This window comes from Argentina silus (assembly GCF_951799395.1).
Source record: "Argentina silus genome assembly, chromosome: 1".
Lineage (NCBI taxonomy): Eukaryota > Metazoa > Chordata > Actinopteri > Argentiniformes > Argentinidae > Argentina > Argentina silus.
In genome coordinates this window covers 10255805-10269236 of record NC_139655.1, presented here as the reverse complement: position 1 = coordinate 10269236, position 13432 = coordinate 10255805, and the positions used below count along the sequence as shown (strand labels likewise).

Genomic DNA, 13432 nt, shown 5'->3' with positions numbered 1-13432 from the left:
TGGGGCTTCTTTGGCACTGGAGGGGGCATCCTTCTCTCCTGGTCAGGAATAACAAACACTCTAGTTACAGGGCATCCTATATCCTCAAGAAGGCTGGCTTGAGCTTAATACAGCAATGCTCAACACAACGGCGGCCATTTTGCATGGGGTCAGTCAGACAGTGTAGAAGTGTGGCCGTTTGCTTGGTGTGAGAGCATGCATTTGAATGAGATTATGGTGCACAGTGGTGGCGGCCATTTGCGTGGGGTAAGAGTGCACCGCGGTGGCCATTTGTGTGGGGTAAGAGTGCACGGTGGTGGCCATTTGCGTGGGGTAAGAGCGGCCTGCGAGATCACAGGCCCAAAGATGCATGGCAGGTAGAGTGACTTCTCAAAAGCAGCTCACTGTCGACAACGAAACAAACACAGACAGGCAGTGACGTCAGGCAAAAACATGAAGCAACAAGACAACTCCAACATACCAATACACAACACAACACTTTTGCATGCTACAACAAGCCAAAATGTAAGTGAGCACTTACAACTATACAACAATGAGAGTAAAAGCATGCAGGCCAAACAGGCATTCTAATGCTATATACACAGTATACGTATATATGCCAATAAAACTCCATGATCTGGAGTTAAATTAATTGGATTCTGGATTCATCTGTAGAGCCAATGTTAAGCAGTACAGTAGGTACCTTTATCTCTGGGGGATCCAGAGGTCTCCAGTTGTTGGCTTTGAGTTGGTGGAGCTCATCAAACTTCAGGCTAATGTTCTCAATGGACAACTGGAGCATGTCCCAGAAGCCAGCTAGGTCTTGGGAGATGGGCCGTGGGTGGGCGTTGGGGTTCTGAGACACACACACGCACGCACACACACACACACACACTAGAATTTAAACTAGATTTGGCTGTGGTTTGTCTCAGAGCCAACTGTCAAAGATGATCTCCACAGGGTCCTGGTCTATCTGTGCAGTATGATGCAATAGTGTACACAGTGGAGAGACTGCAGAGAGATGCGTCACATACCAGATTCTCCTCACACAGCTCCCGAAACTGCTGGAACCTCTGGGACATCAGCAGCTGGGCACTCCCAATTGCACTGCGGATCTTCCCTAGGACTGCGGACGGACACGCACGCACGCACACACGCACGCACGCACGCGCACGCACACACACACACATTTCCCATGAATAATAGCATAAACCTCCTTGATTTTCAGTTGATTCACTTTGATAGCCCACAGAACACTGCATGCCTTTGAAGAGCTAGTGGCTTTAAACAAGTGAGGAGTGGGAACCCAAACTGTGAATTTAAATGAGAGGGGGGCGTGTTTACCCTGCACACCAAATAAACAAAACAAACCATCCAACCCAGTGAGTGGGGCCCAGGGGAGGTCTTGGCTTCTGAGCTGTAACCTTGAGACCTAAACTACACATCATAATCACTACACCAGCCTCAAGCACAAACATCACATCTCTTGCATAGGAAATTCCATCAGCTGGAAGGGAAGAAATCAGTTTTGTAGTTCAGGGAAAGCATCAGTTGTGTAAAAGAGTAGTGTTCTAGCTGTACAAAGACTATCACATTGACACATGTGGAGGGATAGTGTATGGGCTGTGTGGAGCTGGCAGTGGCCTTGAAGGAGCTCATTAAGGGAGTAGCTGGATGAAAACCCCCATTGAGTGCTGCTCTGAGAGGTCATTATACTGTATATCTAGAGGACAGATGTGCGGCCGGGTTCAGCAGCTCCCTATTGATAAATATGCCTGGTATGTCTGTGGAGCTGAGGGCGGCAGATAGCGCAGTGCAACCAAGTACCCCCCCTAGTCTGTTTGGACGACACACACACAGAGAGAGAGAGAGAGAGAGAAAGAAGGAAGAGAGAGAGAGAGAGAGAGAAGCAAGAAATGCCGGGAGAGAGAGGAAAAACAACTGATATGACTCTTAACAAAGTCAAATATTCTAACCCTTTGTGTGTTTGAGTGAACATGATGTCTGGGCAGTTGTATCAGCGCGCATGTGAATAACTGACACTCACTCTCGTCGGGCAGGTCGTTCTCCATCTCGTCCTGCTCCATCTGTCGACACCAGCCCTCCATGCGCTCCGTCTCAGCCTGTAGAAGCTTGAGGAACCAGCGCCCGTCCCTGTGGCACACCAACCTCTGCCCCCCCTCCAGGGGGTTCTCTGTGTTCGTCACACTGTCCATCCAGGGGTCCGGCGGGGGCAGAATGGAGGGGTCGAAGCCCACCTCGGCGTAGTCGTCCCCGGCACAGGCGTGGTAGTGGTTGCCCGAGCCCTGGATGCTGACAGTGGAGGTGGCGGCGTCGCGGGAGTACTGGCGTGGCATGGTGGCAGAGTGGCGCAACGCCATCTGTGGGGCGTCTATAGGGTTGTCCATGTTGGCCTGCACGGCCGTGGTCACACTGTTGGAGCGGGTCATCCTGCGGTAGCTGGGGGGGAGAGGAGAGAGGAAAACATAAAGGCCCAGCAGCCACACACAGATCCCAGATCAGATAAGCCTGCCGTTTGGAGAGAGGGGGTATTTAGAGGGAGAGGTATGGGAGGGTTGTCACCTGGCTGATTCAGAGGCAATGGAGTGTGTACTCATCAGTCACCCTGCCACTGCTTCAGGGCTTAGCTGGGAGATAACACACCCTCAGGACCCTGATCTCCAGCTGGGTGTGCTGCTTTTCATTTTGCTCAAGAGGCTTTGTGCCCTCTGCCAAGTTTCTCAGAGCAATGTGCCAACACAGCCACTAAAGTCACACTTGGCGCAGAGATACACGTGCACGCACACACACACACACACACACACACACACACATTTGGCGTGTTCTTTGGAGCAGCTCAGCAACACAGTGATGAATGAGAGCCTAAAGGCAGGGGGGAGTGTTAGAGACATGTGCCAACTGAATACACAATGAGTGGACTGCCAGCATTTCAGACACCAGCAGATTACAACATGATACACATATAGAAACACCAACACAAATGAGAGCCTCCTTCACACACTCTCTCTCTCTCTCCTTCACACACACACAAACTCACACGCACACGCTTTGACAAACATACAAAACACACATAAACACACCCTGGCTTGACCTGCCCACAGGATGTCACACACAAACACAGAGCTCACTCCATCCATCTGCCTCACCCCATCTCCGGTCGGTCACTCCTCCTCCTTCACTCTATCCATTCATCTCTACCTCCCTCTCCCATTCATCTTCCCTCTTCCGTGAACAGAGAGCAAGTGGGGGAGAGAGAGATAGATCAAACAGTGTGTGTGTGTGTGTGTACCAGTGCCTGGATGTGTGAGAGTGTGTGTGCACAGCAGTTAAAGAGTAACTCTCCTCTGAGCAGGTGTGCAGTTATAATGACCTCAGCCTGCTTTCTATCAGCCTCCTAACAACTTCCTGCAGAGCCAGACAGGGGCAAGGCCAAACAGAGAGAGGGAGAGAGAGAGAGTGAGAGGGAGAGATGGAGAGAGAGAGGGGGGGGAGAGAAAGGAGAAGGGGAGAAGAGAAAGACAGACAGACAGACAGACAGACAGACAGACAGACAAGACAGAAAAGGCCACAGGTTCTTGTTAGAGTCAGGTGGAGTCCTTTCCCAGCATTGTATATACCTCAGTGGTTGAGGGAGGGAGGGAGACTTGCATTCCAGAAGCTGTTCCAGGAACTCTGCTACAGATAAACCACTTCATCATATCACTCTGACTCACAAATGAGCATACAGCAAGAGCTGTCAGCATTGGGATAACAGTTCTAGACATCTTAATGGTTCCTGCATGGCATGCCTCTGTCCCTTTGACCTTTTTAACTGGACAATAAAGCAGACTAGGATGTCTGTCCTGCCCTGACATTGCAAGATGGCCAATGGTTAGTATGTTTTAGTCACTCTGAGCACCAACCCTGCACTTCTAGCTCACATCCCATGTTGCCAGAGCAGAGACTGCGAGGCCTACTGGAGGGTGTGCAGACCACTCCCCATCAACTCTTTTGCCATCTGACGACACTATGGAAAATAATTCCAAACACCTTGTTTTTTGTTGCCTGAATACAGTGTGTAAGTTAGGTTCCCAATAAACCAATAAAATAACTCCTTACACTTCTAACAGTGAGAGTTCAAATATATCAAAGAGTCGCCTTATACATTTGATAACATGAACTTGTCTGAGCAGATTGAGGTATTTAAAAAGCCAGCCAGGTCGTTTGTAGGGCTTCTCTGTTTAACTGCTCTCCTCCACTCCCTCTGAGTTTGGCAGGCTTTTAAAGCCCAGTTCAAACACTAAGATGAGGTTATGACCCCGTCCTGCACCTAGACACGCACCCACGCACGCACGCACGCACGCACGCACGCGCACACACACGCACGCACGCACGGCGCACACACACACACACACACACACACACACACACACACACACACACACACACACACACACACACACACACACAACACAGGCATACACAGAGGGATGTTATAGTGCTGAGCAGGTCTTAGATTTACTGTCAGTGGGGCTGGGCCACAGGAGAGCAGCACTCTCACCGTCTGGGAATTTAGTGTAAGGGTCACTCTGCCCAGACCTCCCAGGACCAGGCCTACCCTACTGACACACACACACAGCCACACACACACACACACAGCCACACACACAGCCACACACACAGCCACACACACACACAGCCTCACACTCAGACATCCATATAGAAAAGCCACATGTGTGAGATCAAATCCAAGCCCTTGGCAACTAGGAGGTGTGCCCTCCTTTTCCGTGCTTGGTCAGTCAGCTGGGGCAGGCTCTTTCAGAAACCCTCGCAATGCCTGTGTGTGAGCTGCAGTCCTGGACACAACCTTAATTCAGACTGGGCTCTTTGACTTCCTAAAGCACTCCCTGTATACAACATGAAATCACATTACTGCATTGGCTAAATTGGTCGCCTCCTCTCAGCTATAACAAATGAACAGAAGGGCCACTGTTTTGACCGGGTCTGGCACGTACAGTACACACCAATTCACTGACACATAACTGCCTGTGTGACATCTCTCTACACATCTCCAGGAACCAGGAAGGTTCTGCTGATGCAAATGGACCCCTTGTGTAAGTCAGTTATTCCCCTATGAGACGGCCCGATGGCATGCTGGGGTTCTTCATGGGGGAGGAGGAGGGTGGAGGACCGTGTAGGCCAAAGGGAGAAAACCGTGTACTTGACCATGTACCCAGATAGTAGAATAGACCTAACGGCCCCATCCCCCCTCCTCTAACCCCCCTAGAGTAGCCTGCTGCCTGCATCACAATGACTGGAGCAACAGATGGCTGTCAACCCCCCAAACACACACACACTCCATTCCCTCCAACATGTCTACTCCCCCAGCTGTCACTGGGCCCCCTGGCAAGGGGCTCTGACGCCAACGCCTCTGAGCTGGGGACAGCTGTTGGAGGGTAAAGCAAGGGGCAGCCTTCATTCACTAGGCCCAATGCACACACACACACACACACACACACACACACACTTACACACTTACTCTCTCTCTCTCTCTGTCTATTTATCCCTCTTTCTTTTTTTCTGGGCAGGTGTTTGCTCTCCATGTCCACCTCTTCTCCTGCCTGGTCTCTAACGTCTCTGATCTTCTGTGCTTTTCTCTTTCAGTATCCCTCACTATATTTACCTCTTTCTCTCTCTCCCTCTTTCTTTCTCTACTCACCATCTCTCCTCCTCCACCTGGATCCCCACTGACTGGAACTTAGAGTGCTCCTCTGTCACCCTTGCCTCCTCTGGTCCATCCACCTGCAAGAGCCCACACAGGAGGAAACACTTTCATACACATGTTTATGAGGCCATCCAAAACAAATGTATCGTGTGCCTGTGTGAATTATCTCCAGCATGGTTAGTCGGTCAGGTTAGCGGCTCTGACCTGTATCCCTATGGAGAGGCACTTCCGGAGGGCGTCCCTCTTGCTGTCGTTGGACACGTGTGCGATGGCAGCGGTGGCTGTGATGGTGATGGTGCTGTTAGTGACGTGCTGGCTGGCAGGGCCGTGGACCTGAGCATTGGCTGCCTCAATGGCCGCTGTCAGGGCCTTCATGCTGTCGATGCTCTCTGTGGAGTTAGACAGGCCATGCTGGGAGGCGATGTGGCTTCGCGGGCCTGGCCCGTCCATGTAGGCATCCTGGGCCGACTCAGTGCTGCTCTGGGCCGTGATGGAGATGAATGGCTTGGACGGGGTGGTCCGGGGGGGAACCGGCGGAGGGGTCTTCTTGTAGGTGGTGATGCATGATGACACTGCAGGGGGGGGGGGGGGGGGGGGGCAGAAAGCCAACATGGGTTAGCGTGGAGAACAGGCTGAGCTGAACTAGAAGTTCTGAAAGGAAAACAAATATGTTGTTATTACACCTTGCTGTTTGCAACTGAATACCATAGCATACACAGATTGTGTTAAGTAAGTCCACTGTTGGGGTTGAAATGGACAGTAGTAGATTAGAACTGTCTTTAACAACGCCTAGCCAACTTACTAAGAGGATTTGTCAGCTGGCCACTTGACCTACTGATCTAGTGGCTAAAAGCGCCTGTCCTTTACATCATCATAACAAGCTGACTGGACTGAATTTAAAAGTGGATGCGTATATGTGTGTGTGTGTATGTGTTTATTTTTGTTACACTGATAGCCATAGTAAACACAACTCCCTCTTAAGTCCAACCTCCAGAAGTTACTTCTGCTCTCTTTTTCTCTCTCTCTCTCTTTTTTTCTGAATCAAGTGTCAAAACACAGATTACAGCTACAAGTCAGCAGGTCCTGTTGATATAGCATCAACTCAGTAGCACAGTATGTGGGAACAAGGAGTTCACACAGAACACACCAGCAGACTGAAACCACCCGTCTAAAGAGCAACAAACACAACCAATATAACCAAGTTATGTCTCTGATTTCCCCTCCTGGTGTCATCCGAACTAGGTCAGCCCCTGAGCTCCAGAAAGTAGGATAATGCATTTCCTGGATCCCTTTAATCCCTGAAAAAGACAAACATCCCAAAGCGTACAGTATGGCAGTGAACTGCCCCTACCAGCACGGGAGGCCATGTCTAAAACCATTAGATAAGGGTGTTTTATCTGTACCTCCCCATCTCTCTGACAGCTACACAGCCCTAACACACAGGGGGAGAGGGCTGTTGTTAAACTCTCCCGTCACCTCCAGGTTTAAGTCAACCCATCCAATCAGAAGTTTGGTCAAGTTATGACAGGTTTTAAAGCAGGCTTACACAGACAAGATTGTGTTGAGATTAGATCACTATAACAAGCAGTTGCTGCAGACAATGTTACCCTGCATTAATTACATGTGTTACATGCTACTGAACAATAGTAGGGGGAGTCAATGATTTATTGGTGACTATTTATGTAAAACTCCTGTAGGCTACAGGGTTTTTAAAGTGTTCATTCTGGCATTTTTCTTTTCAAAACCCAGCCTAAATCTGTCATATCATTAGGACGGAGGAAGATCAAATGTAATAGTGTCATTGTTTTCACACATCCTCTGAACAGGAATCGCTCAGTTGTTTGGAGGGTTTGCGATGTCTGGGGGAATATGATTTATACAAACAGCTAATCTCCTCAAAGGTCAGAGAGTACAGACCACCGCACACACACACCCTCATACACCTCCTGCACACACACACACTAGTATCACACAGAGAGAGGCTGAGGTCTTGCCCCCACCAGCCCAGGAGGTTTGAATTATTGAATGTCAGTCCTTTAGAGGCAATCCTCTGAGGTCATCCAGCAGGCTACCTCAGTGGAGAAGGGTTTGAGGACAGAGTGTTTTCATGTGCTCAATAAAGAGGCATATGAAACTGGATACTTGGCTGTGCCCCTCCTATCTATCACTGGTCTGGCCAAACGGAGGTGAGGACTGCGTTGTGTATACTGAGACAGGTTAAGTAAACATGCTAAGGAGTCAGAACATGCCCGCCGACACGCACACACATACTCATACACACGAACAGGCACACACACAAGTCCAGACGACACAAGGTCAAACTGACACACAAGGCTGTTCACACAGTGCAGCCAAACATTTCAAACTCTCATGACAACATCAAGGGAGGCAGCAGACTTCCTGAGGCTGATATGGTTGCCATCCATCTGATACCATTGGCAGCAGTGAGCTGTGTCACACAAAGTCTCTGCCTATCATTTATTGTGTAGGCCCACACCAGTATGTGATGAACCACACGATGAACATCCCTCATAGGGCCTTCCTCAACAGCTTCCATATCTGAGCGACACACACTGTACAAGACAAATCAATTTGAGATATCCCACACAATTCTGGCTGTTCATATGACACAAAAACATTACAGAATGGGGAAAAATTACAAAACAAAACGCCCTGATAAGACTGAGGCCAAGTTTCCACAGAGGATAAAAGCAGTTTGATGTTTTAACAGCCGTGACAGTGTGATAGTAGTACAGTCTCTGGACCTTCCTCGCACACGCACACGCACACGCACACGCACACACACACACACCCACCCACCCACCCACAGATCAAGAGACCCAAGGACACAGTATTTGTCTGACAGAGGCTGAGAGGGAGGAATGCGACACTGGATTCCACAGCTCCATTAGAAGAGAATAAATGTGGAAAACCATTTCTTTCTCTTTCTCCCTCTAAAAGGGAGGACATACTGTCATTCTATTTTGATCCAGGAATCAAATTGATATTGTTGAGATATTCTGCTGCAAAGTTGCAATAATGCCCTCTCCTAATTGAAGTGGGTCTTAGAATGAACTGGCACTCCTTTAATGAGGCCTGCTGCGTGTATTGTTTTTCCAAAGAAGAGAGGAGAGAGGGAGTTTGTGAATGACAAAACTCTATTTGGCACTCATCCAGATCCTTCTTTGACAAATGCTTGACAAGTCCCACGCCAACAGAGTTGTGTGAATAGCTGTTCTCCTGGTGAATCCCCTACCGCCCAGGCTAGATGGTATCAAAGACAGACAGAGCCTCCCCTCCCCCCTCCACACACACACACACACACACACACACACCCACCCCTCATAAGAAAAAAAGTCTCCATTCATTTTTTTTCAGCCCCAAGAGAACAAAAAAGACAGAATACCACTGGCTCCATTGATCATAGTATCCCAATGGAAGACAACTTTAACAACAGTTATAGTTCCTGAGTGTGTGTGTGTGTGTGTGTGTTGTGGTGTGTGTGTGTGTGTGTGTGTGTGTGTGTGTGTGTGTGTGTGTGTGTGTGTGTAGGTGGTGGTGTGTTTCTGAAATACTGGTGTGTATATTGCTTAGAAGGCAAACAGGAGGTATGGAGCTCACACCACCTCTCCAAACTGTGGAAGTAGTAGCAAGAGAGAGAGAGAGCAGCTTGGCTAACAAGCTAGCTAACAGCGTCGGGCTCCACCGCGTGGGGGCCAAGGGCAAAACCACCGGCGTCCAAACACAAAGACAGGAAGGGGCCAGACGGGGGGAGTGGTGGTGGGGGGGGAGGGGGGTGGCACATACACTGACAGCTGAGTCCAGCTGCACAGCGCTTGGGTCTGCAGAGAGAACCAGAGAGGTAAGAGGGGTGAGGGGGAGAGGAGCGAGGGGAGAGAGGGGGTGTGGGTTTGCCGTCTGCTCACACTCAGACCACGAAGCCAGCTGGAGTCCTTTGTGATAGCGTCTCCATGGCGACAAACAGCAACATGAAGTTTGCGCCGAAGCTTTAGCGTTCAACAGCACAGCAGAATGCTGGTGCCTGGTGGCTGTTTACCTTCTACTGCAGACCAGCATAGACACTAGCTAAACGCAGGCTAACAAACACACACCAGGTACCAGCACAAAGTGTAGTTACAGTACCAGAAATATAAGCACAAACAGGCGTGCATGCTAATTCACAAAGACAGTAGAGTGTCATTGTGTTGTAACTGAATACAAGCATAAGTCACATCTTTGCCACTGTTTATGTCTGAATGCAAACTCTACAAACCAGTTTTTCTTTAGCCCCTTGTCAGTACTTGTTTTCTGAGCCATAACAATAAGGCGTCATATGTAAAGGTCACATTCACACATATGGCATTACACTAGTCTCACAAACAGCACTGCTATGCCTTCATCTCAAGCTCTATACGAGCCCAGGTTGGAAACATCCCCAAGTCGGCCTATCTGATGAACCTAAACTACAGACTCCTTCAATGTGACAGTGTTTCAGGTTACAGAGAACACTACAGGCTTTCATGATGAGCAGTGAGCACTGTTACCTTTCCTTCTACAACCCCATCCCACACACACTCCACACAGAGCTATTGTCTCTGAGAGTTTAGGCATCTGGAGAGCAGAAATCTCCCCGCGACCTCTGACCTTTGTGGGTGAGTGGTGCAGACTGACATGAAAGCTGCTGGGATTCTTTCAGGTGACTCAAGGGGTTGTCAGAGGGATTGTGCAGTGACCATTATTCATGTACATCTGTATGTGTGCATTGAGAAATAAGTGTGTGAATGAACCCAATACACATTTGTACAATGTGTCCCTGATATGTTATTTAGACTGCTAGTCACATCACTCCTCAATGGTAAAAAGTGATATCAACAACACATAACTAGGCTCCTGGCTTCTGTCCCATACGATACCTGATAAGACAGTGTTTACAACTCAACTGACAGCTCTAAACATATCAGGCAGCTGCTCTGTTAGGCAACAGAGCCAAGTCCCTTTAACCCACTTTTCCTATGTACCAAGTTCAAATAGAAACCCTAGTTGCTGGCATTCCTGTTTTATGAGCCTATGCTATTGGCTCTGTCAGTCAGTGACAGGCTTGGATGGCATGCTAATGAAACTCAACTAGAGTGGCAAATACATAAATACAAGATAAATGGTAATTGTGCAAACAAATGACAGTTTATCTGTCCTATTATTAACTGCACAATCCGATGGCTTCACACTGATATAATGTAGGTATGTGTCAGCAAAGTGCTTAACATTTTATACATTTAACCAAAACAAAACTAATTTAATTTAATTCAGAGGTACTGAATTAAATTAAAGATAATCCAAGGATGACTTTGAGAGTTTGGGAGAGTGTTTGAAACGTTATCGGCTTTTCATTAGGTCTGCCCAGAGGGTCTTAGACACACCCTATTGTTCTCCTGAGCTCTATTGAGGATTTAAGCCTCGCAAGTCTTTAACCACATAAAGAAACACATCACTCTTTTGTTTCTGCCGAAAAGACCTGCCCTGGGGGAGGAGAAAGAGAGGGTATCTTTGGAGAGTGACTCAACCAACAGCAGAGGAGAGAGAGAGAGAGAGAGAGAGAGAGAGAGAGGAGGGAGGGGGGGGGGAGGGATAAGATAGGTTTGTCAGTTCCTGTATTAACATTCCTGCTGCCACATGGGGCACAAACTTCAGCACTAGCCCTAATGCTAAAGCTAACACACCCACAGATCTCACGCATGGTTCCACTCCACTCATTTCCCATGGCTGGGCTCTGAGTGGCTGAGTGGGTCGGCGAGGTGCTCCAGTGACACACCACATGTATCTGTGATGACAGCATGGGCCTCTGCAGTGAGTCATATTATATCCATGTTGAGATTCAAGTCATCATTAATCATAAACCTGTGATAGATTGTGCTTATTGAGGGCCAGTTCAATTCTATTGAACTAAATCTGCCTCCCAAATGTATCACCAGATCAATACTACAACTATCCTCACTTATTCAGATTAAATTGTTGATACACTCTCTCATATCTCCCCAGGTGCAGAGAGATAATCATCTCACACAGCCCGCTGTGCTCTCTCTCTCTTACTCCCCCTCACCCTCGCTCTCTCTCTCTCTCTCTCTCACACACACACACGCACACACACAAAAGCGGGTAAGCCGGTTAATCATTTCCCCCTGTGTGTCTCCCTGAGTGCTGGGATTGTGTCCATCTGTCTGTCTGTCCATCTTGCAACACTCTCCTGGGTGACGCTGTAGCTACTGTTGCTGTGACACACTCTGCTAAGAGGATAATACAGGCCACTCTGGCCTCTGTGTGTGCTGACTAAAAATACAAACCCAAGCATGGCCTTAGACAAGAGTCACCACCACACACCAAGCCCTGAACATAGCCCGCAGATAAAAGAATACATAACAGTCTGTCCACGGGAACTAAACATTCTACACAGGTCAGTAAAGTACAGAAGAACATAGCCATGGGCTTACAGAAACCAGTAGAGAAAATGTTAAACAAATAATAAGTAGTCCAACAGCTGGAGTCGGAGTCGGCCAATCCTAGAACACAAGACCACACAATACAAAGTCATGTCATTACATGAAGGATGACTGCTGAGTGAAGCTGTACATTAGCATGCAAATGCCATGTGGTATGTGGTCAACAGTTCACTTCTCCTGGATCCTCCTCTCACTAAAGTGTCTAAACTTTCATAACAAACAATATGAACTTCAGCTGGACAAAAAAAAACCTGTGTCCGTAAAACAATCAAAGTCGTCTTTCATGGGGTGACAAGCAGCCTAGAGGTTAGAGAGGCTGGCCAGCAATCGGTAGAACGCTGGTTCGATCCCCACCACAGGAGGGAGCCGGATGTGAGCTGGTGACTGGAGGGTTGCTGGCATCATATCTAAGGTGCCTACACTGCCGTTGTGCCTTTGAGCAAGGGGCGCCTGATGATGACTGACCCTGTGCTCGGAGCTCTGTTCTCCCTGGGGGTGTGCACGTGTGTTGTCTCTGGGGGTGTGCACGTGTGTTGTCTCGGGGGGTGTGCGCAAAAAAATAATCAATAAAGGCAGGGATCAATAAAGTCCCTGCCTTCTTCTTCTTCCTATCTTTCCTACAGAAAGACCAAAATCTAGGGAGTTGTTTTTATAAACACATATAGTTTATTCTATCAGAAACGCTGTGAAACGTCAGTGTCGAGTATCATTTCATGGTTTGAGATGGAATTACTTCCTTCCTACTTGACATTCTTTGTCCTGACCACTCACACATGGAGAGAAAGGAGACACTGCTGATCTAATCCTCAGCCAGAGGCATGCTAAAGCCATCTGGGCCTAAAACCAAACGTCAGGCGTGGGGGGTACCGGGGGGGGGGGGCTGGAACAAGAATCCAGGCCACTCTGACGCACTCTCTTTGTGGTCTCCAGCTCTGACCCCCCTGACCCTCTGCATCCTGGGGGGGGGGGGGGGCAACACACGGTGTGTGTGTGTGTCTGTGTGTAAGTGTGTGTGTAAGTACAAGTGCACATGTGTTAGTGTGAGGGTCATGTATGTGTCTCACTCTCTGACTAGTTGTAGGTGGGTCGGTCTTCTACACATGTGTCCAAGCCCCCTTTTTTTCCCCGTGTTCACTACCAGAGTGTGTTTACATCCCAGCAGAATCTGGGGGGACACAATAGGCTCTCTCACATTCCCGCTCTCCTGCTGGGAGTGCTCGTTTGTCTCTCACAT

The 13432-nt window shown here is 48.7% G+C and overlaps 1 protein-coding gene across 3 annotated transcripts in view; it reads right to left on the bottom strand.

Annotated features, from left to right (window-relative positions):
- dlgap1b (discs, large homolog-associated protein 1b) overlaps positions 1–13432 on the bottom strand; it is a gene marked incomplete at both ends in the record, with an annotated part of 35729 nt that overhangs the window by 178 nt on the left and 22119 nt on the right. For 2 of the 3 annotated variants that reach the window (XM_083677216.1, XM_083677218.1), the window contains 6 exons: positions 1–38; positions 683–835; positions 1014–1105; positions 2027–2439; positions 5699–5781; positions 5909–6276. The exon at positions 1–38 is cut by the window's left edge and continues 178 nt beyond it. In XM_083677216.1, the coding sequence (XP_083533342.1) occupies positions 1–38; positions 683–835; positions 1014–1105; positions 2027–2439; positions 5699–5781; positions 5909–6276 (1147 nt within the window). The remainder of the gene's footprint in view (positions 39–682; positions 836–1013; positions 1106–2026; positions 2440–5698; positions 5782–5908; positions 6277–13432) is intronic. The other variant, XM_083677217.1, reaches the window with a different exon arrangement.